The sequence below is a fragment of the Equus caballus genome, chromosome 5 (genome assembly GCF_041296265.1).
Source record: "Equus caballus isolate H_3958 breed thoroughbred chromosome 5, TB-T2T, whole genome shotgun sequence".
In the NCBI taxonomy this organism is placed as follows: Eukaryota; Metazoa; Chordata; class Mammalia; order Perissodactyla; family Equidae; genus Equus; species Equus caballus.
Window position 1 is genome coordinate 93,163,419 of NC_091688.1, and position 27,853 is coordinate 93,191,271.

General features: G+C 38.7%; 2 protein-coding genes across 9 annotated transcripts in view; one reads left to right on the forward strand and one right to left on the reverse strand.

Annotated features, from left to right (window-relative positions):
• Positions 1-27,853, reverse strand: part of TNNI3K (TNNI3 interacting kinase) — a 265,432-nt gene that overhangs the window by 45,614 nt on the left and 191,965 nt on the right. For 7 of the 8 annotated variants that reach the window (NM_001204809.2, XM_070266387.1, XM_070266389.1 and 4 more), the window contains 2 exon segments: positions 2,803-2,972; positions 6,008-6,067. In NM_001204809.2, coding sequence (NP_001191738.1) covers positions 2,803-2,972; positions 6,008-6,067 — 230 coding nt within the window. 8 annotated transcript variants of the gene reach the window in all.
• LRRC53 (leucine rich repeat containing 53) lies at positions 12,960-26,955 on the forward strand. The gene is made up of 4 exons (XM_070267491.1): positions 12,960-13,067; positions 15,364-16,179; positions 21,139-21,654; positions 24,329-26,955. The coding sequence occupies exons 1-4, from the start codon at positions 12,980-12,982 to the stop codon at positions 26,683-26,685; spliced, it is 3,777 nt and encodes a 1,258-aa protein (XP_070123592.1). The 5' UTR covers positions 12,960-12,979; the 3' UTR covers positions 26,686-26,955.

The window sequence follows — 27,853 nt, forward strand, 5'->3', positions numbered from 1 at the left end:
TAACAATTCTAAGAGCTGGTATTATTATCTGTGTTTTACATATAAAACCTAGGTAACTTGCCCAAAGTCATTGAGCTGGTAAATGGCAAAGTCGAGATTGAATGTCAGATCTGACTCCGCAACTCATCCTCCTAACCTCTGCCTCAAGTGCACAAACCTCAGGTGACTGTGCTTTGGAAATATCAAAATCTGACTGCTCAGAGAATTAATTTTAAAATCACAAGCAGAGAATGAGAAGAACAGATGGAACTAGAAGATGACGCTGTGACCGAACCTAATCTAATCTTGGCCTATGAACCGCTTAAGAAATTATGTGAGAGACTGGAAGCCAATAAAGAATTGTGTCCAGTTGGCCTGGTTATCAATCAAATCCGCTGATACTTAAGATCATGACATTCTGTAGACTAAAATCTTCATGATTCAGACTCCCATCTATTCATAGCTGCAGCTGCAACTCTTTTGTCAGACCAGGAATATGGTACCTATGGCTAAAAAGGCAACCGTAGCAATTTGTAGGTGGGATAAGAGCCTTGCTAACTCCGGATAATCTTTCCCCACCTTCAAGATAAAAATTTTTACTCTGATGATGGAGTGTGTGAATGTGTATGCGTATATGTGTGTGTGTGAGCGCACATATGTAACGACTCACGTGCAAATGCTCGTGAGCTCATGTGGAAGGACAGAGATTTCAAGCTAGTCTTTTCTGATTTTCCGTGGGTTGCAGTACGCACTTCCTAGAGTATCCATCCAGTTCATACACATGACTGCCTTTTCTGCTCCCCATTCAGAACAGGGCCCCCAGCAGACATGTTTATATTAATGAAACATGACCCCACCTCCATTCCAACCACATTTGCTTAGACCAGAAGTGTCCATTTGATCCAAAAAAGGCCAGTCAGTCTCTCTTCCGGCAGACTGCATTTACTCCTAATCCATCATGCATTTGTATCTACGTTCTTCGGCACGTGACTTTGCAGTTCCTCCCACTGGAGGTTGAGAATAGTTTCTCTCCCTATTGATGTTGGACTCAGCTATGCGACTTGCCCATGGGATGTCAGAGGATGCAACTTGAGCAAAAGCTTTAAATGTGCATGCGAAGTTGGGCTTATCCTATTGAGTTCCTAGCCTTTGCTCATGAGAAGAACATGCCTTAAGTAGCTGCCGGTCCAAGGAGTGGGAGAGACACGGAACTGACCTGGGTACAACCTGCAGATCAGAGTCAAGCCCACCTAAAACCAGCCCACAGACACATGAGCAAGAAATAAATACTTATGGTTATATATCCTTAAGTTTGCATACGGGTTGATGTAGAATTATTATGGCAATAGATGACTGATATGGCTCTCCTTGAAACTTCCAATTAAACTGAGAGGCAAAGAGACTATTGGGAACTGGGGCATGTATACGGCAGAGCTTGCTATGGAATAACACTGAACTTTTTTTTTCTCCTTTTCTGACTTTCCCCTTTGCTTACATTTTTTTTTTGGCTTTTTTTCATTGAAGTGAAGTTCACATAACATAAAATTAACTCTTTCAAAGTGAACAATTGAGTAGCATTTAGTACATTCACAGTGTTTTGCAGCTACCACCTCTATCTAATTCCAAAATGTTTTCATCACCCTAAAATAAAACCTTGTACTCATTAAGCAGTTACTCCCAATTTCCCCCTCCCCCAGTCCCTGGCAAGCACCAATCTGCTTTTTGTTTTTATGGATTTACCTATCGCTATGGACTGAGTTGTGTCCCTCTTCCACAAAATTCATATGTTGCAGCCGTAACCCCATATGTGACTGTATTGGAGCGAGGGCCTTGAAGGAAGTGATTAAGGTTAAATGAGGTCAGAGGAGCGAACCTTGGTATGACACAACTGGTACCCTTATGAAAAGATGAAAAGATGCCAAAGCTCTCTGTGCCGCTTGAGGGCCCAGTGAGAAGGTGGCCATTGGAAGTCGAGAAGATGGCCAGCTGTAAGTCCCACCAGAACCTGACCATGCTGGCATCCTGATCTTGGACTTTCAGCCTCCACTGTGAGAAAATAAATTTCTGTTGTTTAAACCGTTCCATATATGGTTTTTGTTATGGTAGCCTGAACTGTGTAATACACCTATTCTGGATATTCATATAGATAGGGTCATACAAAATGCGACCTTTGTGCCTGGCTTCTTTCATTCAGCTTGCTTTCAAGATTCATCTACTTTGTAGCATGCATTGGTACTTCAATCCTTTTCACGGCTGAATAATATTCTATTGTATGGATACAACATTTTGTTTATTCATCCATTGATGGCTATTTGGGTTATTTCCACCTTTTGGCTATTGTGCATAGTGCTGCTATAGACATTTGAGTACAAGAATTTGTTTGAGTACCTGTTCTAATTCTTTTGGTTATATATCCAGGAATGGAATTACTTGGTCATATGGTAATTCTCAGAATTCTGAACTTTTGGTGCTCAGATCTTCAAAGCTGTTTCTTGGTTCCCACACAAGGAATTATTCCTTGAATTCCATAAGATAACCCCAGAATACTTCCAATAAATTCCTTTTGTTGCTGTAGCTAGATGATTCTTCCCTAAGCTAGAATTAATTGCTGTTACTTGAAACTTGGAGAACCTAAACTAATAGACAATGAAATTTCTAATTTTTGGTCATAACATTATAAGAAAAATGAGCTCAAAACTCCTTTTTCAAAGTTTGCCACAGGGGTAGTAAATCCCCTGTCAATACTAACCAAGTTAGATGACTATTTTGATGAGCTTCTGGAATCTGACTTGACTAGGGGACTGTTGCTTAGATTACACTTACCTTTGGGAGCAGGCAGCATAGGACCTTGCATTTAGAGCGTATTCCAATTCAAAACGGCTCCTTAAAGCTGCCACATGGCTCCGGCCAGGCCCTCCTCGGCTCGCCAGGCAATCAGAAGAAGAGGAAGGCGAGAGAGACCCGCTGCTGTTACTCGATGCAGGAGACATCAGCTGAATGAAGGAGAGGCAGCGTCAATCCTTTAATAAATCCAAGGGCTTAAAGGCATAGAATATGCATTTATTTTAACTTTCTATTCTAGGATTTCTCATATTTTAATTTCTATTCTTCTCAGCTTGCTTCTGGCTTTTCCTTTTGGCCTCTGATGGCAACAACTGGCTAGCTTAATTTACTTTTTTGACTCAGTTCTATGCTGAAAGCTGGCCCAGTAAACTTAGGCTCATCTTCCAGAAAATACAGTAGGCTCAAATCTGATTCATAAAATAGATATTTAGAAGGTTATTATTTAATGGGTAAAAGATCCTCTACATTTTTCACTATGATGATAAGATTTATGGCAGAGTTCCTTTAAATTGTAACTTAAAATTATTCCCTTTCCATGAGATTATTCCCTTTACATAAAGTGGATTTGCACACTTTTCCAAGGATACATCTGTTTTAGGAAATGAAGGATGCTTTACTGTTTGGCAAGCATGAGGACTAAATAGAGTTGTTGCAAAAGCATTTTTAAAAATAGTTACAAATAGTTAAGTATAGTTGGAAAATAGAAGATGGAAGAAAATGAGAAAAGAAGAAGAAAAATAGAAGATTAGTTTTCTTGAATTTTTGACAACCTTGCTGTTTGTCCATTCTACCTAACACAACCGAGAACATTAGTGCTTTTGACATTATAATTTCATTAGACATGTAGACAGTAGACTTTGGTTTTAAAAAAACAATATATATAAATTCTAAGTTCTTCATAGTAGACAGGACATTTCTAAGTAAAGCTCTGAGAATCATGTGATTTCAGTGTTAAAATGAGCCTTCAAACTTGTCAATGATTGAATCTCTTCTGTGCATCCTTTTCAAGTCAGCTATGCAGGCTGATGGGGAACCTCCGGTGATGGGGAACTCATTGCCTCCAGATCCGTTCATTTAGCTTAGGACAGCTTTCATCATTAGGAAGTTCTTCCTCATAATAAAGCAAATCTATTATTGCACTTCATTTCCATCTGTTGGCCCACAGAGAACAAGGCCAATCCCCTTGCCATATGATAGATCTTCAGATGTTTAAAAACAGCTGTTGGACTCATCCTAATTTTTCCTTCTCTGGGACAAGCATCCCTGGTTCCACTAATTGATTCTCACATAATGATTTTCCATTCATTCACCATTCTGATCTCTGTTCCTTAAAATTTGTCTTCCAGTTTTAACTCTCCCTTTCAAAGGACATAACTGCATACTATTTTGTTTGGCTATCTCAGAACGGAGAGGAATGATTACATCCTTTTTTTCTGCAGCAAGACAGCTACTTCAAATTCTAACTCCCAAGAGCTTATTATGCACCAACATTCATGATGTTCCTAAACCATATCTCCACCATTTAATACTTTTACTATTGTTCCTTTGACTCTGGTGAGTGACGTTCTATTTATTCCTGTTAAATTTATTCTAGTTAGACATGTCATATTACTTTATCTTCCAAGATATTCTAAAATCCTGCTTTTGAATATTCGCTGTCTCTCTCAACTTTGTTATATTTGCAAATGTGATGAGCAGCACCCTCTTGACCTTGATCTAAACCACTGACTAAAAAGTTAAAGAGTAGAGAGAATAGAGCATCATGGAACTCCATAAGTCAAGCCCCTTAAAGTTGATTCTCTTCCATTAATTAGTGCAACCCAGTTCAGCAAATTCTCTTTGCATGTAGCCCATAGTTATTAATCTTTTCCACTAGGGGAGATTGTGTTAAGAGGCCTGGTTAATATAACAAGACAAGATAGTTTGGCAGATCCTACCATCGTCCTGTTTCTGGAATCCGCTCTCTGATCTAATTGGATGTATCCCCAGACTGGGAGCAAATTTGCCCTATCAAACACAAGGGTTCAAAGTGTGAGGACACTTGGAACTCAAGTCTTAAAGGCATCTGCCAGCATCCAAGGCCTCTGGCAGGTGCTCTGGTTGGTAGGGGCTGCTGAAGCCCCCCCAAGTATAGTACTACTTCTCTCCACTATGTATATTTCAGGACTGAAGAGAAGAGAAAGAAAGTTTTACATCTAAAGACTGAAGCATCCCTCTACATAACAGGCTTACTTTTCAGAAGTTCTAGTAAACAGTCATGAGACAGAGCCACTCACTGCAGGCTGCAACTGCAGACCTGGAACCCTTTGCCAACAGACTAGGTTCCAGTGACTCTTACTTGAGAATTTTTTTAAGGACAGAAAAGTTTCTTTGAATGGTTCCACTTTGGGATTTAGTTGTGCAATCTCAGGTTGATGCTGTTTCCCCCCATTTTTGCCCCTTCCCTTCACATACGCATGTATACATGAGCCTATGTGTGTAATGTCCATCCTCCTTTCTTGTGGCTCTCATTTGCACTTGGGAATATATTATTATTTTTTGATTAGTGCTCATAATTTAGCTCCTTTGACTATCTTCAAATGCTATCCCCTGACCAGGTGTATAGAAAATTAAGGCAATTATGGAGAAAATTAAAGCAAACATCTCCTTGATATTAAGGGAAGACAATTTCATTAGCCTGATTAACAACATATATCACTTTATACAACATGTGTGGTATAAAAGCCATGCCTCCCAATTAATTTATGCACTAATTTTAGTGAAACTTTTCTTTTTCTTGTTGAACATAAATAAACAATGGCTTAATCTTTTAGCTTATGTTTCACGTATGCAGGGATTTTTGTATGTATAGAAAAAATTGATTTAAATAATTACCTTCTAACATATTTGTCATATTTTCAAATTCCTACATAACAATTTTTTAAGCTGGGTATACCTGTGTTCATTTGCCTGCCTGACTATTTGTTGGAAGGCCTCAAATTCATTCTGAACTTGCCTTTGCTCCTGCAGATGCAGTCAATTCTGCTCCACCCTAGGAACTTAATGAACAGAGTAAAAATATGCAGGGAGTTATGGGCCCTCACACTTACATTCTCTCCACAAGCACCATTTTACCTACATTCCCCAACATCCTTGGGTAGTCACGGCTTCTCTAAGGACGTATTTCAGAAGCTAAAGTTCTTACCTCAATGTTGCACAGACACTCTTCTAACTTGGTAACAACTTCAGAAAATTCTGGTCTTCCCTGTAAATAAAGAAAAGACTTTTTTCCTAAAGAATAAAAGGGAGGCAACTCTTTGGATTTTAAAATTGGGTATTTGCATTTGTAAAGAATGAGATTAACAATAAAGTATATTTTTTTATTTCAAATACACTTGTATTGAGGCGTTAATTGAATGTTCATTTGCTGTTCAGGGAAGAATGTTGAGTTTTCCTCTGATAAGAGTTTCAAGTCAGAATTTGCAACTACATTCAGATAATGAAATAGTGGAAAAGCTTTAATTAGCTTTGCTTGTTTTTAAATGGCAGGTTTTCCTCTTCAAAATGAAAGAATAAAAGTGAATGCTAAAAACTATTAACTATCTCAGCGCCTTATAATATACTGTCCAATGTGTCTGTAGGAAAAGAACTACTCAAGCTAAACTTTGAAAATAACGTCTCAGATTCAAAACTAAGATATATAGAAATCTCATGACGATGACCTATTTTAGGGGTTATGGTAAGCTTTTTATTTTCAAAAACTGTGATTACAGATATTGTTCATGAACCTCTGTGTCAAATGAGTTTGGTTAAACAAACATGTACTGTATTCTGATTATATTCCAAGCTTTGTTCTAGCTGCTAAGGATATAAAAATGTCTATTGATGTATGGAAAAAATTCTTGGAGATTTCAGAAAATGTTGATCTCTTCTGAAGGAATTATATGCCTCCTTTTGTCATATCCGGAGGACTACATAACCCATCATTTCTCCCTTTATGAAACTTTCACTGCCAGGAGGTGGATAACCCAATTTAACATTCAGGTGCAGTAACCAACTAATTTAGATTCTTAGTAGAACAATTTCTTCCTTAATATCTAGCCCTCCCCTGAGGACACTGCTTTCCCCAGAGCCCTCTCAAATGGAAGCTGTTTTCTGTCCCATATTCCTTGTACCTCTAGGTTGGTGGAGGTGGCAGTGGGGTGAGTGGGGGTCTGTATCTTCGTTACTGTCATTGCAATTTCCAAATGGCTTCTCTTCTAAAAACCACCAGCTTATAAGGCTATTCTACTGAGTCTCTCTCCTGAAGGTTTTAGCATTTGGCTCACTGTCATATTCTACAGCACCACTCAGTGCTTTTATTATCCAAGTAGATAATCATGACAAGGGCCTGATCTCTGGGTTCCTTTGTCTCCTCTTCTGCAGTGGTCTTATCCTCCACCCTCCCTTCGTCACTTAGCTCCTTGGTCATACCCTAGACCCTGTTATGAACAATGCCTGCAACCCCTCCATGCTCTCCAGCCTCTCAGTTTCCATCAGATCACTTTCTCGGTTCAATCTCCTTCCTTTCTAGCTACTTCTTCTGGAACCCTCACTCCAACAATCTTTGATCACACAAATCATCTTACCATTAACAAAACCCAGCTTTTTATTGTGAACATTTCCAAATATACTTTAAAGTAGAAGAGAATAGTACAATAAACTCCATGTATATATCACTCAGCCTTAAAAACCATACTTCTGCTAATATTGTTCTATCATCTCTCTATCTGTCGAATCTATCTCCCTTATTTTTTGTTCACGTTACCATCTTCTCACTGTCATTCACTCATCTCATTTCTTCCCTCACTTAGCTCAGATTTCATTGGAAATCATAATCACTCTCTTCCACACAGCATCAACTCCCTTGCCCTACCATGCATCTTGTGCACTACTGGAAAAATCGCACTCCTGATTAAATTCATCCTTACTGGTTTTACTTCAAAATCATGACCCTCTAACCTCAAGTGGATCCTCAGCACCACATAGCGAGCCTATTACTATTTCCAGCTCACTCTCTCTCTCACATTCCAGGTGGCTATTTTGTACCTTTTTCTCTTTCCTCAAACCTTTATTTCCCACTACATCGACCACCCACCTATGTCTATACCCACATAATCTGCCTTCACTCCGGTTTCTGTGGTTGAACTTTGCCTGATTCTATCTGAGGCCAGTTCCTTCACTGTCTACTCGATCTTATCCCAGCTGACCTACTCAAGGACATTGCTCTAACAAAAATTCTCCCTTCTATTTTTTTGCATCATCAATGTTCTCTTTGTATCATTTAATCCCATCAACATACAGACATACTATATTCTCCCATCTTAAACAAATAAACAGCAACAAAATAAAACTCTTGACTCCACTTCTTCCTCAAGTTAATACTCCGTTTCTCTATTCACCAATATTGCTCTGAAGAGTTACCTAAATTTGCAGTCTCTTATTCTCCTCCTTCCATTTGTCCTTCACACCAATCAGGCTTCTTTCTATAACACTCTGCTAAAACTGCTCTTGTCAAGGATACAAAGACCTACCCTCTTATTGCTAAATTCAATGGCTAAGTCTCAGTGCTCATCTTAACGTGGCACAGCCTTAAATAGAAATAATCATTCCTTTGTCCCTGAAACATTTTTCAACTGAACTTGAGGTCACTACTTTCTTAGCTTTTTTCTCTTCTCTCACTTGCTATTTCTCAGTCTCTTCCTTTGGTTTCACTTCTTTTTATCTTTAAATTTTGGATTGCACCAAGACTCAGTTTTCGTCTCCTTTCTCTGTAGAGTTAATTTATTGAGGATTTAATTCAGTCTCATGGCTTTAAAAAACAACTCCCAAATGTCTATATCTAGCTTAGTACTCTCTCTTGAACTCTAAACTCGCATATGCAATTTCTTGTATTTATAGTCTTCCCTTCTTCAGCAAATGGCAACTCCATCCTTTTACTTGCAGAGGCCAAAAACATAGGATAATCTGTGATTTCTCTCTTTCTCACACTCTTGCTTCTAATCCACAAGCAGATCATAGTCATTCTGCCTTCAAAATGTATCCAGAATTTGAATAGACAAGTAGCATTTATACTGGATCAACCTTCCCCAGGATAACAATTGTAAACTCTGGACTAAATGTAAAAGACAGCTCCCTGAAGGCAGGAGAGAGTGAACAAAAGCAGATAGATTCTGGAGGGTAGTCACTCGGAGAAAAAAGAAGGGAATGGGGTAAGTTTACCTATTTTTTTTACATTTACCCTGAAGGCAGGCCCCATCTTCATCTCAGGGATCAATTAAAATTCTGAGGGAATGCCTGCAGGTTTGTTTGCTTGAAGAACCAGAGGACAGAATCCAGGGCAACCAGAGCGATTGGCTATGGTTTTGTGACACATTCATCACAAATTTACTGGTTTAAAACAACACCTACTTATTATCTCACAGTTTCCATGGGTCAGGAGTCCAGTATAGATTAATTGCGTCCTTTGCTTAGGGTCTCATCAGACTAAAATCAAGGTGTCAGCTAGCTCTGTGATTCTCATCTGAGCCTCAGGGGCCTCTTCCAAGCCCACTGGTCATCGGAAGAATTCATTTCCTTGTGGTTGTATGACTCAGGTCCCTGTTTTCTTGCTAATTGTTGTTTGGGGTTGACTCAGCTTCTAGAGGATGTCCGCAGTTCCTTGCCACATGGTTCCTATATGCAGTTCACAACCTGGCCATTTACTTTCTCCCAGACCAGCAAGGGCATGCTTCTCTTACTTCTTCCTCTGTGACCAACTGGAGAAAAATTCTCTGCTTTTAAAAGGCTGATCTGATTAGGTCAGGTCGGGCCAACCCAAGATTATCTTCTTTTTGCCAAATGAGGAAACATAATTATGGGAGTAATATCTCACTATTTTCACAGGTTCTGCTCACACTCAAGGGAAGGGGATTATCCTTGGCATGTACACCAGGGGGCAAGAATCTTGGGAGTCGTCCTAGAATCTGCTTATCACACATAGACACTAGAAAACAAGAGGAGATCCTGGAAGAAGAGTCTGAGACAGGGAGCCCCAGAATCTGCATATAAACTCTTTCTAAATCTCTGGCTGACCTCTGAACCACATGTGCAAGGGGCAGACTCTAAGCAGCCCAGGTAGGCTAAGAAAAGTGAACTGAGATTAGATTTTTTTTGTCCAGTGCAAGGACATTGTTCTATTTCGTCAGACTGGAATTATCTAACTCTTATTCTCTAACCGTGGAAATCCTCTGCTCTCTTCAAGGCCCAGCTCACAAGACACAACCTTTTAAAGTTTCCAAGCGATTCCACAAAATAATTTTTCACTTTTTTGTTTTTTTGTGAGGAAGATCAGTCCTGAGCTAACATCTGTGACAATCTTCCTCTATTTTGTATGTGTGACGACACCACAGCATGGCTTGACAAGCGGTGTGTGTCTTTCATGCCTGGGATCTAAACCTGTGAACCCTGGGCCACTGAAGTGGAGCACACAAACTCAACCATTACACTACCAGGCCAGCCCCAATTTTTCACTTTTATTTAGATTTGCTTCATTCTTTCCTGTTCTATAACTATGTATTTCCATGTCTATATCACTAGCTGGAAAGTGCTTTGAGGGTAAGCAATGGTTTATTTACTCCTGTATACCTAGCATCTTCCATTGCACAGGATAGCTTAGTTGAGTTCAAATTTGTTACATGAAATTACATCATACTAATAAAAAATTATTTAGAATCTGACTACTTCTCATCCTTGTCTAAAATATCATGATGTCTGGCTTGTATTACTATAATTGCCTATATTATAATGCCTTGTATTATAACTTTTGCTGCTTCTGTTCCTTGCCTATTAAAAGTATGTTTCCAACATGGCAGCCAACCCACAGCTAACATCATACTCAATGATGAAAAACTAAAAGCTTTTCCTCTAAGATCAGGAACAAGACAAGGACGCCCAATCTCACCCCTTTTATTCAACATAGTATTGGAAGTCCTAGCCTGAGCAATTAGGCAAGAAAAAGAAATAAAAGTCACCCAGATTGGAAAGGAAGAAGTAAAACTGTCACTATTTGCAGATGACATGATATAATACATGGAAAATCCTAAAGATTCCACCAAAAAACTCTTAGAACTAGAAAACAAACTCAGTAAAGTTGCAAGATACAAAAATCAATATATAAAAATTTGTTGTGTTTCTATATACTAATGACAAACTATTAGAAAGAGAAATTAAGAAAACAATCCCAATTACAATTACATCATAAAGAATAAAATTCCTAGGAATACATTTAACCAAGGAGGTGAAAGACCTGTACACTGAAAACCCTAAGTCATTGATAAAAGAAATTGAAGAAAACACAAATAAATGGAAAGATATTCCATGCTTATGGATTGGAAAAATTAATATTGGTTAAATGTCCATACTGCTCAAAGCAATTTACAGATTCAGTGCAATCTTTATCAAAATTCCAATGGTATTTTTCACAGAAATAGAATAAAGAATCTTAAAATTTGTATGGAATCAAAACAGAATAGCCAAGTGATCTTGAGAAAGAACAAAGCTGGAGGCATCATGCTCACTGACTGCAAACTATATTACATAGCTATAGTAATCAACACAGTAGCCAAAAGAATCATTTCAAAATGTACTATAGATCAAGCAATGCCACTCACAAAAGCCTCCAATTACTCTTATCTTATTTGGATGAGAAACCAAAGTCCTTGCATTCATCTGTAAGAATAGTAAGAGCAGCCTGCCCCTGCCATTCTCTGGCTGTCTCTTCCTCTTGTGTACTCCACCATGCCGACCTCCTCAGTCCAAGCACTCTATGCTTTCAGGGACTTTGCATTTGCCATTCTGTCCATCTGGAGTGCCCAGCGCCTTCACCTTCTCCAGGTCTTTGTTCAAATGCTACTTTATCAGAGAGTTTTTCCTTGTCTACCATATTTAGAACCCCCAAGCTAATGCTATCTACTCCCTTTCTTGCTTGATTTATTCCATAGCACTTATCATCAGGTGACTTAATACAAATCTTCAATTTTATTTGCTTATTGTTTATGTCCCTTCATAGGATATCTACCCATGAGGGCCGGGATTCATTGTTGTCCCCTCCTCAATCCCCAGGGCCTTGAGTAGTGCCTGGCCTGCAGAAGGTGTCCAAGAAATACTTGTTGACCGGAGGATAGTATTCATAATTTTATGTTTTATTTATATTTTATTTAATTCTCAAACTATCTTATTGTATGGGTAGAGGGTTCTTATAATTTGTTTCAAGTTTTTTTTCAATTAATCAGGGAATACATTATAAATGAATGGCCTTTTTTTGAACATTAAATCTAAATGGTGTTAATATTTCATTGGAGGGCTGAAAAAACAACAAAATAATGGTAAAATTTAACATTTACTAAACACTTAGAGCATTTCATGTAACTCTTACAATGCTCTTTATGTAGGCATTTATTATTCCTATTTTAAACATGAAAAGGCAAAAAATAAGAAAAAATAAATAATTTCTCTCAGATGGTATTCTCTAAGATGGTCATTACAGAACTGAATCAAAGCCAGGTAGATCTTGTGATCTTGGTTCTTCTTCATACTCCCTCTTTAAATGTGGCATCTAGATCCGTGGGGAATACTCAGTTGCAATCATAGAAAATGCAGTGCCTGAGATGAGCTTCTGCACAGCAGAGAGAACACTGGACTAAGAGTGGATAGACTTGAGGTTAAATACCAAATGGCTGTGTGACTTTGGATGGTTTATGAACCACTCTGAGCTTCAGTTTTCTCAGCCTCAAATTGGGTTGCAGAATTAAAAGAGTTAAATAAGATAATGTGTGTGCAAAAGCTCAATACTGCAAAGTATTTTACAAAGTAACTATGTTTTAATAATCGATATTAATGGCTGTGCCCTGGATGTCAGATCTCTGAATTTACGGTCAAATGCTTTAACAGTTCGGTTTAAATTCCATACAGATTAAGGATTCTAGCCATTTCATTTATCTGACACCTTGTGAGAACCTAAGGTGCTCAATAAAAAGCAGAAATCATCAAAATGCCTATGAGCTGAACATACTGAAGTCACGGATAATAACTGCCACCATCATGACGTGCCCTTGTGTCTACTTTCCTTTCAGGTGGATGGCTCATACTCTTAGCCATCATGCTGCGGTTGGTGGTGGCTTGTCCTGCGTCATGTGCTGTGTGTGCCAAAGATGTGACCCTCTGTCACCAGCTAACCTATATAGTAGGTAATAAAACCGACAACTCTAAAAAGTGTTTCATGTACCTAGCAAATTTGTTGCCATGCCTTTCATTGTACTACTGCTCTCTAGGCTCAGCCTGAAAGAGGTAAACTTTTAAAGAGTAAGCCTTGCATGGTGACTAAAGAATGATAATATTATTTCATTTTCCTGTTCCTGGTGGTCTCACCAAAGCTGTTTTAAGACATTTAGAGGTAATTGAGATATTTTGCCACTACAAAAGAATGCCACCATTTCATGCAGCTACACACATTTTTTTTAATTAAAGAAAAAAATAGATCCCTTTAATTATATTTTTGTCCACACTTTGTGCAGGTTTGAACCCTACCACTGGCTGGAGGAAATATCAATGAATCGAAAATCTGAACTGCAATTGTTCAGCATTAGTAAGATTAAGTGATGTACCAGCAAAACAGATTATTATCAAAGTGCATCTAATTTTGAAAGTCTGGTCTTTTTTTATTGGTGGCAAATGAGCTGTAGAAATGCTAACAAGATGCACTGCCTGTATTCATTACATATTGCTTGCTTAAGTCAACAATTTAATAAGACACCTTATTAACAAATTTGAGGAGAATGTGATTTACATCCTGATATCCAAGGAAAGATAAACAAGCTATAAGCCCTGCCAACAGAAAATTTTCAGAAACAAGTCTGAGTTAAGATGGAGTGAAAGAAGATGATTTCTTTTATTTGTAAAATCCTATGGCTCTCTGAGAATTAAGAGGTAGCTGTTATTGTCATCCCTGACAGAAGAGAGACAGCTTCAAGGCTAGTTGGTTGCATAGTGTTTCCAATCAGTATTGAAAACACTTAAACCCTAAACTCTCATCCTTTCAAGTGGATTTCCTGACTACATATTTTTTCTGATCAGAGATAGCTGATGTCTGCAAGAAAGAAACATTGTGCATCTACATTGCTGCACCTCTGCAACTGTATCTCTGTTCTCATTTACAGAATAACACATTTGCGAAGTTAGATTTCATAAACACTGAAAATTAAATGGATGATTTGTGAGTGGAGACTCTGTCTACTGCTGGACAAGAAGCAACAGACAGAAACAATAGCCTGCTCCCTCAGGGTTGACAAATCCCTAGAGGATGGGGGACCCATAAAAGCAAAACTCCCTCAACCCATGCCAAAACAATGATGATAAGAACAAAGTGCCAAACCGGCCAGAATTAATAGAATTCAAATAATCAGTAATACGTACTACAAAAAATACCGTGATTTACACTCGCTTGTGCTGCAGAGATGGGAGCAATTCTTCCAAAGGAAGGCGCTCTGAAAATCCTTTGTCTTTTACTTTTTTTTTAATCTCTTTATTTCAGCGGTGTTGTCTGAATTTCATAAGGGAATAGTGATTTGCTTCTCCCATGGTCGATTGTTCTAATATCACCTGCAGACCTCCCAGGGACAATGGACTCTTCCATCCTTATGACACTGTCATCCGCAGTCAAAACAATTTTAGCATGATAAAGATGTGGCACAATAACTCCTGATTATAATACATCTTTATTGAGTTAAAGTGCTTTGATTTCTAATGACAGAGCAGTGATAGCGCTGAGGTGATTATGGTGAAGGGATTTAACAGTTGGAAGCCCTGAGTACCACCTGTCATCACATGATGGACTTCATTGGAGGGAACAGATAATAGACAGGAGGCCAAGAAGGCCCAGACTATAATGAGAACCCCACTGACAGATCCTCGGGTTGTCTGGAGAGAATATAGATCCTTACCAAGTTGCCAACTTTTAGCCTGGAGCTAAAAAGCAGAAACCAATGCTCCTTCTCACTCCCCTAACCCCAACCCACACCTTTATGTTTGAGAGAAAAGATGATTGACTTCACAGCATAAATATACATTGCTGGTGGAAAACTGTTTAGGAAGCCAGACGCAGAAGCGGCTTTGGGTGAATCTGTACGGGGCCAGCAGGGCTGGAGCAGGTCAGTACACAGCCCCACAGAGAGGAAGCCTAAAAAGCCACCTTCAGAAAACATCAATGATGATAATCCCAAACAACGAATTAACTTTGACATCTAAAGGAACAGATGGGTTTATGTTTCTCAAACAAATATGACATAGTAACAAAGAATATGAAAATCCATCATTCTGATAAAGAGCTGGCTTCCCCCTCAACTAAGGAATCAGAGAATTATCTTCCTTTTGCATATTGTCCTTACCCAGGTGATAAGCTTGCTCAGAGGGTAGAGATTATCTGTGCCCTCCACTGTACCCACCTGCGTGTACCTTGCTTCTAGTTTGTGCTTTTCTTCCCCACAGCAGCTCCCGTGACCACGAGGGTTTTAATCCTCACTGACGGATACCTCTCCTCTATAGAGAGCACAAATCTGTCTCTCCTGTTTAATCTTGCCCTGCTCTCCTTGAGCAGAAATGGCATCGAGGATGTTCGGGAAGATGCCCTGCATGGCCTCGCAAAGTTGCGGACGTTGCTGCTGGAGCACAACCAAATATCCAGCTCGTCGCTCACTGATCACACCTTCAGCAAGCTTTGCAGCCTGCGGGTGCTGGTGCTCAGCAATAACGCCCTTTGCACCCTGCGGGGCTCCTGGTTCCGAAACACCAGGGGCCTAACCCGGCTCCAGCTGGATGGGAATCAGATCGCTAATCTGACAGACACTTCCTTTGGAGGCACACATCTCCACAGCCTCAGGCATCTGGATTTATCTAACAATTTTATTTCCTACATTGGGAAAGATGCCTTCCGGCCCCTGCCTCAACTGCAGGAAGTGGACCTTTCCCGAAACAGGTTGGCCCACATGCCGGATGTTTTTACTCCACTGAAGCAGTTAATCCTTCTGAGCTTAGATAAGAACCAGTGGAGCTGCACTTGTGATCTCCACCCCCTCGCTCGATTTTTAAGAAGCTACATTAAGTCTTCTGCCCACAAGCTCAGGAATGCCCAGGACTTAAATTGTCAGCCCGCCACCACAGCCGTGGTCGCTGCAAAGAGTGTGCTAAGGCTGTCTGAGACCAACTGTGATTCCAAGGCTCCCAACCTCACTCTGGTTCTAAAGGACAGAAGTGCCCTCCTCCCAGGGCCGGATGTGGCCCTGCTGACTGTCCTTGGCCTTGCAGGTATGCCACGGAGAAGTGCCCTCCTCTTTTCCCTTCTCTTGTCCATAAGCCTGTTTACACTCAATGATGCCTTTCTCAGGCAGCTGGGGAAACTTGCCAGGGCTGGTGGAAGAGAGGTTGTCAGTAGATGCGGGATGATGTTGGCTGATTTGGCACAGGTTGCAAGAATTTCCTGTTGCAGAGAAGCTAACATAGAGGAAAGGGTTTTGCACCAGAACTCAAGAGCTCTAGTCCTGGTATAACTAGCACTGTGATCGTAAGTTCATTTGCTATTTAGACTTCAGTTGTCCTAGAGTATCTGTGTTTCATCAATCATCCATTCGCCGAGGAGTACTGGTACATCCATTAAGACGCTAGGAGACAGGGATTAAAGGAGTTTGAGACCCAGTCCCTTTCCTCGAGGCACTCATCTGTGTGCCTCTCCATGGTGTAGTAAGCATCAGTGGGCTTTACCAAGTGCATGGGGAGATGCTATTATGACAGCCACACGCATCCTACTCTATAGTGCTTGTATAGCACAGCGACTGAGTGCATGAGCTCTGCTGTTGGACTACCTACGTTTGAATTTTGGCTCTGCTCTTACTTGCCATGTGACTTTGGGCAAGTTATTTGACCGTTCTGTGTCTTGATTTCCTCCTGTTTGGAGTTTTGAGTTCTTCTAAGATTTCTGTTTGTTCAACTCTTTCAAAAACTTGGCCCATATTTCCCCAGACTGACTAAGGAGAAGATAATGTTCAACCCATTAAATTTTCGATGGTAATTAAAAAAAATTTAAACTATGCACCAGCTATCATTATATCTCACTGGATGAATGACATAAAGTGATGCTTGGTGTGATTAGTTGAAGACCAAATATGCATGAGATTTCTTGAGTTATCAACCTCCATGTGTGTTTTTCACCTATGCTTTCAGTGCATGGTGAAATCCTCTGCACCTGTGGGTAACTATGGTGACGAGAATTGTGCACCTGTGTGTCGGGGGGGGGGCGGGGGGGGGGGGAGGACCCAAAGCAGAAAAACCAAAGGCTCACAAATGGCATCCAAGACTGAACTGATGTCTTTTGAACATGTGCTACAAATAATTATTCTATAGCCGGTTTCCAGTGAATTAATTGAACATCAGATTTTTAACTCCTGACCATTACACTTTAATCATGATAGATGGAGACCAACATCAGGTTGAGACAATGGAGCTACCATTAACAATAATCAAACTCACTTGGAAGTGAATTCAAATGTTCTCAGAAAGATAAATTGTTTTAAAAACTGTGTAAACATGTCAGTAATTATATGTATTGAGAAATAATTTACCATAAAACACAAAAGCAATATGGCAGCAGAGAATTTTTCCTTAAATGTGCTTCTTAGAATACTAGTTCGAGAGGATAATTAATAGATATTCCAACAAAAACACACACAGATGCACATATAAGCAATATGCTGTGGGGTTCAAATAGATTTGGGCAATGCTGGATTAAACAAAGTGAAACAGACTTCGTTACTGCGGCATCTCTCACTGCCTCTAATTTTCTAATAAGCATTATGAATCTCTAAGAGGAAGATAGAATATGGAGCATTTCTCAACTTTATTTGACCATAAACCCTTTTTTTCACTCAGGATTTCATTGAATTAGTGTTTCACAGGACATTGTTTTGGAAACATTACAATAGGGTAATTTTCAGTATCTTCTAGGTATCTTTTGCGTCTATTTTCAGAAAAGATTTTGCTAACTTATCAACTGCATTGTGTAGAGATAAATAGAAGTTTTGGAAGATTCCACAGGTTTTGTCAAAATGATAGGAAGCTTAATATGCATGGATAAATTTTGATAAGTTATAAATATGATTATATACATGTTAGATTTAAGGTGTGAAATTATCATACTAACGTATCTTTCATTGAGTAATTGTTAAAGGTAATATTTTTAAAAGAGATTCTTTTTTTAAAAAAACTCTGACTTTTGATATCAATTTATTCCATTAAAATTCTACTCCTTCTAAAGTAAAAGTTTAGTCAATTATCTATTCCTCTAGATTGTGGGGAAAAGGCTTAGAACTATAATTTGGCCTCTGATTCCATTTTCTTTTTCAGCTATAGATAAATCATCACAATTCAAAGGAATATAAATAATTATATTCAGGGAATTTAAAACTAAAAGTGGTTATTTGGCACCAAACATTGACATCTTGATGTTTCCCATTCTGTGACCTGGTGGATATAAAGAGAATGCTTTCATGAAGCTGTAACTTGTTTCCAATACTTCAATGAGAACTTATCATTAATTTTGCTTTTTGCTTTGTTTTGTTTTTCCAACTCAGAAAGATTGTTAGAGTACTTTTTAAAAATAGCAACAATGCCCACGGCAATGAAACGTCAGCCATCCGAACAGCACGTTCAGCCTGCCTGCAAGTTTCCTTTGCTGCTGTTGCTCTCTGCACTAATAGATGGTGACCACAGCTGAGTGGTCACACGATACAGACACAACTCCAGCATCGACAGCGGGGGAGTCAGTGGTTCCTTGCCGATTAGACACAATTAGAAGAGAAACTCTATCCTATAATCAGATTATGCCTACTCTCATTTCAGTGGCTGCTGCATGTATCTAAGAAGATTTAGGTCTTTCTTTCCTTTATTACGTGGTTTAGTAGATGCACCAGCCATACAAAGTATTCTTTTAATGATTTGTTTTTTTGATTTTTTTTTCCTAACGGCTGGGTCTTCTAGAACATAATAGGGCAATACAAAACCTCAACAGCAGCAGCAGCAATCACAACCATAAATCACAAGGACCACTCATTGAACCTTACTATATCAAAGCACTGTGTTAAACACGTCACATATATGACGTCATTTAATCTCCGAGTGGTGTTGATTATCCCCATTTGACAGAGGAGGAAAAATAAGGCTCAGAGAGGTTAGAAAGCTTGCCCAAGAAGTGTCAAAAGAGAGCGCTGAATCTTGAGTTTTCTTACTCTATGTAAGCGATAGAGTCTTTCTAAAACTATTATTTTCATATGTTTTTAACATTTTAAAACTAAAACCTTTGTTTAGAATAACTCAAATTCTAGGATCTGGCAATAAAAATGTTTTTATTAGTAGGAGTTTTGCTACTACTTTTAAAAAATCTGTGCCTTTAATAAAAATTAAATTATTTCAATACGTTGTAGCACTCTCCAACAGTGTATTGTTGTCAAATAAATTAAAATGGGGCTTATAAGACCTTAAGATCTGCTAAACTGCACAAAGGTTGGAGGATTTTACCAGAAACTGCTATTCTCCTTAGTTAATCTTCATCTTAACAGAAAAAGTGAAATAACTATGCCTGACACCTTCCCTTTTTTTTTCAAGTTCAAAAATTACCGTCACATTTCCACTAAAGTTGTCTGCAGTGGAGAGAATCAGGCATGAGGCAGTCAATCAATGAGCCTAAGAGGCTGACATCATCTCATTCACATCTCATTCATCTAGGGATGTCTTCACTGCCAGAGTCAGGGAGCTGAGGTCTCTGAGGGAGCTGACTTGCCCAAGGTCACACAGCAAGTTGTAGGCAGAGCTGGACTTAGAACACAGAGCCCCTAACTCAACTGATACTGACACCATGTCTTCCTGATCACCATTTTGGGGATTTGTAGGATTAGACCACTTAGCACTTTTCATTATTAGGATTTATAAACAGAATTTCTTCTGCTTATTTAAAAATATCTAATAAACATTTCTGGAATGCCTCCTCTGTACCCGAGTCATGGGCACTGGAGACACAATATTGAACACGACTGAAAAGATTCTCTTCATCACAGTGCTTGATTCTAGCAGGGGAGGACAGACGGTGAACAAGAAGATGCGTAAGTGAACACAATAATTTTATACTGTTATAAGTGCCAAGGAAAAAGGGAAATCACTGTGACAGAGAGGGAGACGGGGTATAACTCAGAGACGTGGGTTTGAACATCTAGGTGGTTGAAGATGCCACTTCTTGAGATGGGAAACTGTGGGGGAAAAACATGTTAGACTCTGCACTTCGGTTTGAGAAACATTGTCCTTTACACTTTCATTCAGAAAGTAAGCTATACCTACATAGAACATGCAATGATAGGACCAGGCAGTCTGAGACTAGATGTCAATTATTTTATTGTGGGAGTTCATAGAAGGGTGTGATCTTTGCAAGATGGAAAAAACAGCAAAGGTATCAAGAAATGTGGAGGTATTGATTTAGATTTTAAAGGATAAATAAAATTCCAATAAGCAGAGATAGGATAAAGTATTATAAGCACCACCAAGAGCACACAGAAAGCCTTAGAAGTACATTTTAAGACTAATGAATTGAAGAGTTTGAAACATGGTATTTGAATGGGGGAAATAATGAAAAATAAGGGAGGTTATAGCCGGATTGCACTGTGTCTTGAATGTCAAGCAGTTTGACCTTTATGCTAATAGGAATCCAATGACGTATTCTGAGCTGGGGGTGGATCTTTAGGAATGATTAAAATATAGCAATAGCATGTAGAATCAATTTTTCTTTTTGAGGAGGTTATGGTATATGAGAATTTCAGGGTATATACTAAATGAGGTCTATTTGGGGGATTGATTACAGGATTAAGAAATAGGAAATTTGGAATTAAACTGGTTTGCCATAGGCAGAAAAAGAATTTTAATGCAGGAATTATTTTATCTTGAATGAATTTTAGTCCATAAAGAAAGCTTTTTTCTACCAAAGATATTCCAGATGGTATTGTTTCTTATAATTTTTAACAGATACAGATAAAGATCCAAATTAGAAAGCAGAACAATGTTGATTAAGCAGCCTCTGTCTGGACCAATGTTTTTCCACATGGTGATGGACTTCCCACGCATTCCGATGCCCTTTAAACCATTAACCTTGATATTTGTGGATTTCACACTTGGTGATTTATATGTTTCTCCTGTGATGTTATCTTTTAATGGTCTCTCTATTTGTCACAGGAGCTGTTGGTCTCACTTGCCTAGGTTTAGTTCTATTTAACTGGAAACTCCAACAAGGCAAAGCAAATGAACACACATCAGAAAACCTTTGTTGCAGAACCTTTGATGAATCCTTGTGTGTTCATGAGGCAAGAAATTACCACGCTAAGGGATACTGTCACTGCCACTTAACTCAGGAAAACGAGATAAAGGTCACGTCCATTGTGGGATCCAGAAAGGAAATGCCACTTTTACAGGAAAGCAGCCATCAAGCAGCACTGGCCTCTGAGTCCACAGCCCTTGATGGATCATTTAGAAACCTGAAAGGGAAGGACCACGGGGCAGACAGCACTTTCTTCTGCCTTGGTGGCAGATTGCTACAGTCAGGATGTTCAGAGCCTCCTGGGAATACGGCAGCTTTTAATGAAGCAGGCTTACTTACAAGAGGTTGTCCAAAGAGAGTTGAAAAGCTAAGGAATCTTGAGCCTGGGGAAGTTCAACCTCAAACTCTGCCACAGCATGTAACAAGAATAATAGGTGAGTCGCCTTGTTTTAGAAAATCCAACTCTGTTTAAATACCTCTGAAGGAGGTGGCCTCTTTTAATTTCCTCAAAAGAGGAATGCCCCCAAAATCATTGTAGCACTAATCTATTCCTCTTCTAAAAATACTGAACCTGTGTGTATATGTGTGCTCACAGGTGTGTGTGTGTGTCTGTGTGTTTGGGGTGAGGTGTCGATGGAGATTCCTCACCCTCAGGAGCTGAGAGTACATCTTGCACCTGTTGGACAGTGAATTTTGTGACCTAACAGCTATCAATGTTTTTTTTAAAAAAAGAAGCCTTTTAAATAGCAATAGTGCTGGTAAGATTTATGGGAGGCTAAGTATCGGCTTCCAATCCAACATCTTTCGAGTTCTAATGCCAATTCTGCAGTAAGCAACCCTCCCAGAGCATGACATGTTAGAGGAATGGGCCTTCTAATGCTAGTGATTCATTTCAGGAATGATGTCAAGACACACACTTTGCTTGCTGAGCTGTCAGGGATGATAACTTTCCAGTCCAGGGAAAGTCAGGACTTAATTCATCGTCCCATGTTGGGAGCCAAGTGAATCTGGCCATGACATCTACCCACGGTATGTGGGCGATGTCAATATTTAGGTGGAGGCAATGAATTAAATGTCTTCCTTTTCCTTCCTGAACAGTAAGGCAATGCTTTCAGTCTCCGCAGTGAAAACTTTGACAGCTGCTCTGTAAAGGAGTTCCTGTCATTTATTTGAATTGGTTCACAACAAGCAGAGCTTTCTCTCAGAACACGAACGACAGAAGTGCTGCACCAAGAAATTCTTACCATGGGGATCCGGATCTCAGGATGGATTTGGGGACAATTGGAAAAGAATGAAACTGTATGTTATTTCACGTGTGGCATAAGGCAGGATGTGAATTTACTCCATTGCATTCCCCAGACTCTACTTCTTAACAGTGTCTGGGAACCGATGATTTGACTCAAGAGAGCAATGGCCGACAAAAGAAACATCTGCCATAGAAACCAGATCAGATTGGTTTTATTTTATAAAGAAATAAGCACTTAGCCTTTCAATAGAATCGTACCTTAGGCAGATGTTTCTTTTTGGCTTTGTCCAACGCCTTAACTTTCTCTAGGAAACTCCTAGGTGGAAGGAAATGTGGTCTCTTAACCATTTAAAACCCAGTCCCTTGTTTCACACAGAGAACACTGGTTTGTCAAATTAATACAGTTACTTTTAAGAAAGACTTGAAATTCTGTTTCATGCCCGGCATTGTACTGAAGCTGGAGAGGACAGGTGTTTGAGGAGAAAGCAACTAAGGCCACACCTGCTCCAGAACAGAAGTCAGTAAAAGGCAATCTCACTCTGATTATGTCTTCTCCCTTGGGCACACAGAATCTGTATTTCAGGAGAAAAGGAGACTTTAGAGGTGATCTAATCCAAAGTCTTAATATTTATCTTCGAATCACAGAGCTCTCTTAGACTCTGATAAAGGCTACAAATTCTTTCCCCAGAATAATTTTGTATCCACATGAAGTTCCCATCTAAGTCTAATCTCTTGACACCCAGTGAGTAAATGGCTTCTCCAAGGTCACTCAAAAAGTTTAAGGCAGATCTTAGATTAGAATTAGATGCTAGCCTGGGGCTTAATTCATGTCTTTCTTTCTATCACTGGACAGAAATACTTCTTTCCTCCTCTGGATAAAACAAAATTTCACAAAACAAGAGAAAGTACAGTGATAAGATGTAATTTTAAACTTAATATGTATCGTGGTTAAGAGGATAGGGTTTAGTATCAGACAGACCTGGGTCAAGTTCTGCCTGTGTCATTAAGCTGACACATGACTAGGGGAGAACATTCAGTCTCTCTAAGCTTCTTCCTTCATCTCTACCAGTGATAGGATAATAGGACCTGTCCAATGGATCAGGTCTCCTGTGATTATTAAATGAGATAATGAACATACAATACTTAGCACAATGCCTGGCTCTTAGTGTATGCTCAATTAATGGTAAATATTACTATTACTTAGTCATTAATATTATTTAACATATTTCATTAATATTATATTAAAATGCACCATTTAAAAGTTCCAGACAGAGATTCCTGCAACACAGACCAGGCCATATTCCAAAACACTTATTTATTTAACAGATATTTAATGAATACTGTATTATGTGGTGGGAAATAAACCAGATATGGTTTCTTCTTTAATGACACCAACAGTATCACAAGTATTTCTCTTTGGTTGTTGAGATTATTCTCTGTTTGAAACCTGAACACTACTCAATATTAAATCATGTTCTTCCTTATATTTAGTTCCAAGTGGGAAATAAATGAAGAAAAAAATTACTATGGCCATTTGAGAATAATTTAGATATTACTCATATTTAAAGCTAACCTAATCAACAACTAATCTAAAGGTATACAGCTATGAACATTTTTATTTCAAATCCACAACTTTTAAGTCAGTATCACAACTGATTAAAATGAGGCACTAAAGACTGCCATTGTAAACACACCAAATAGCCAAAAGTCATTTGTGGGTTTGGTCAAAAATTAGGAAATATTCAAGAATTGTTTAATCAGAGGAGCCATTTTTGCACCTTGCATAAGATTTCTAAGCATCTGTTTGGTTGGGGTAATAAAACTCTGCTCAGTGCTAAATTCCTGCATTTATTGTTCAGCAGATATCAGCAGTGACACATTTAGTAGAAGATATGCAACATCCGCTTCAGCCTTGGCAAGAGAAAGTCTTGAAAAGCATTTAACAAATGAATCATGGCAGCCTCCAATAGAAAAAGAAGACAATGGCTTACAACCTCACAGGCAGAGACATTTTATTACAAGCTCATCATCCAAGCCTTGTGAGCCTGAGGAACACTATGTACAAAAGATCTTACAAAAACATGAATCAAAATATGATGATCCTTGCGGACTGTTAAACTGGAGTAGGCCTAGGTATTTTCAGCCAAACAATTCTCTCATCTGTAAATATGTGCCCTGTGATCAATTTCAAGATTATGTGAAAGAAAAGAAGCCAAATCGTCAAGAACATTCAAAACCCAAGAAAGAGCAAATCCAAATTAACAGTGCAATAGAAAGATTCCTTACGAGTGAGAACAACATGGAGTTGTTGGGGTTATCAACAAAAATCAAGAAAACATATTCCCCTAAGAGGGTTAGCTTCCATGATCCTGATTTAGTAGAAAAAAATAGGTTGGTGATGTCATCCAAAGCATCAACCCATTGGACACGGCAGAAAAATCAAAGTAACCACCTGACCAAATTGGATCTCAAAAATCGTAGCAATCCTCAGGAGAGATACAAAGGAGGAAAATGGCTTACTGATCCACAGATTCTGAAAAAGAGGAAGACCATTCAATCTGACCTTAAAGGGAAAATTAAAGGACAAAATTTAAGGATAAAATTAAATTTACACCCTTTTAGAAAAATCAGAGTCTATCCCGAAAAATCCTTGCCAGAACTCCCAAATAAATGCAAACAAACATCGTTACCTCCTAATAAATTATCCAAAGCTTCTGAGAAAGAAGCCAAAACAAACCTTGTGTCCTCTGCTGATTTTTCCCAACAGCCAGAGAGTAATAACTATTTTAGACTCACTTCAAAGAGGCTGCCTCTCAAACATGCTCCAAAGCAAACCCCATATTACAAAAAAAACACTAAAAAAGCTCTTCTGCTCAATGCTAGCAACTTATCTGTAGTCAATCAGAGCTCTGTGGAAGGCAACAGTCAGCCTAATGGTCACATTCCTGGTAGAAACCCATCAACATTGCTTCAGCCTACACCCATCGTACCTGAATATGGGCATTCACACTCTCAACTCCCAACTGAGCAAGTGGAAGGTGCAACTCATCTTGCATTGGAAGTTCCTAGTTATTTACCAGCTACCTGGGAAAATACAGGAAGTGATGTTTTACCATCCTGCCATTCCCGGGAGGCTACTGATCAAGGGGCACCAGAGTCCACTGAGCACATGGAGCAGGACAAATCAAAGACCAGTGAGCTGAACCAGTTTGCTTTGTCCCTGGGGAATCAAACACAACTTGCAGGCGGCCACAAGACTGACACCTACAAGAAACATACTTTGGATCAAAATCAAACTTTACAACATGTAGAGCAACACTTAAGTCGTGAACAATTTGGAAATGAAGTAAAACCACTAATGATAAAACCCAAAACATCACATCAAGTTGTGGAAAGTTGTATTATGGATGAGGGAAATATTGCAGAAAAAAACCTTCCTAAAACTGACACTTATGATGCCTCTCCCATTCCCCGGACACAATCCAAGGGCAACCTAACATTCATGAAGACAAATTCTATTCTATACCATGATAGACTAGAGCTTCCTGAGGATATCAGTGCTTCTCTCAGAGCTCAAACCATGGGGCATCTCACCGATAGTGGTGAAAAGGAAAACGCATTGCTTAGAGATGACAGCACTGAAGCACTAGAGATAAAAATAGCAGGGAAAGAAGAGAAAAACATGCTTGATGAAAGCAAGGCAAATTCCAGTATATTAAGTAGGACCACGCAGATGACTTTAAGAGGTACCACAAAAGAAAAACAGCAAACCTGGGAAAATGGAGAAAGTGGAAAACATGTATTACATGATTCAAGCTCTGTTGAGGCGACTATTATAGCTAAGGATTTGAGTACCACGAGTTTCCACGGAACTGAAAATAGACTACCTCATAGTGAAACAGATCTTAAAATTAACGGTAATATGCATACTTTCAGAGAAGTTCAAAATACTCAAGCAGATAAAGATAACAGTGCACACAAAGAAGATGCAATGACAGTGGAGACGCATGAAGCATTCTCTCTCTTACCAGAGTTAAAAGACTTCAGTTTTGAGGCAGAAAATGAGATGCCTCTAATTCCTAGAAGAATAAATGAAGCTGAAAACTCGGCTCCCAAACCTGCACTGTCTCCCCCATCTGCTGATTATGCTAATCCATCACCTTTAGAGGCAGAACCGAGTGAACAAAATAACTCAAATAATAATCATTTTCTACTTTAGCTTTCTTCAAAAGGACACACAAACACCCCCTAGCCTTTGCGTGCATTTCAAATGCATTATTTTGGAGGAAAAAATCCCGGTAACTCTTTGTTATCAATGAAATAAAAGTACGTGGTTGAATATAATGCAAAAATCAAAGACGGAGACACAAGATATGTTTGACACAATTAATTGAATTTGCTTCTCTAAGGAATGGGAAAGAAAAGTTTTGCCTAGTCCTGGAAAAGAAAGCAAACTAAAAAAAGAAAAAAAAAAAAAGCCTTAAGCAAATGGAAGATTAAATAAGAAAAAAATACTTGAGCAGATTTACACTTGATGTTTATTTTATGGAAATTACCATACACATCTCAATTAGTGGTATTACAATATTGCTTTGTACACAGATGATTATATATTCATACTTGTGCCTGATCTGTTTTCCTAATTATGTTATGAAAATAAAAATTGAGCTTTGTTTGTTAACTATAGTCTAGCTGATATGCATATTGGTATATTTCAACCATTAGCAACCGTTCTGTTGACAATTATCCTAAATCGTAAGTAGAAGTTTTTAAAACCTGTTATTTCTCTAAGAAAAAAACATCACGGTACTTCCAGGGGTAGTAGGACATTTCTGTATGATCTGTAAAATTCTGTAAATCCACTAGGTGGAGATCTCGTCTTCAATCATTTTAGAAGAACAAATGGGGCTTCAAGAACACAATGGATCCTGAACAAAAGGAATTTTAATGAGATTTATTGCCAATTGTTATTAACTTTAGATTTTGAAAACTAAATTACCCATTAGCATATAAGCTTTCAAGGTTTGATCTCTTGAATTTAGCATGCCACTGTTGTTTGCTGTCAGTATTCCTCCTTGTGCACAAGAATTAAACATCCTTATAAATATTAGTTTAAAAGCAATAGTAGAATAAGCATCTCTCATTCAAAGCCACACATTTGAAAGACAGAGATGTACTCAAACAATTTTCTTACTGATCTCCCAGTAAGATGTTGAAAACAAACCTTCATGGTATATAATACAGTATTTCACGTTTCCTAGTGGGAAAAGAAGTTGCAAAGGTAATTAACTTTCTCTGCCCCTAGCTCTATATCTAAGTGTCTGTATCTTTATATCCATATTTGGCAACATATAAAGCTTAAAAGACTATTAGAACAATGTAAATAT

Coding starts and splice junctions, on each gene's coding strand:
- LRRC53 (XM_070267491.1), top strand. CDS start 12,980: ATGCTGCGGTTGGTGGTGGCTTGTCCTGCGTCATGTGCTGTGTGTGCC. Junction 16,180..21,138: donor GACTGTCCTTGGCCTTGCAG/GTATGCCACGGA, acceptor TATTTGTCACAG/GAGCTGTTGGTCTCACTTGC. Junction 21,655..24,328: donor GCATGTAACAAGAATAATAG/GTGAGTCGCCTT, acceptor ATTGTTCAGCAG/ATATCAGCAGTGACACATTT.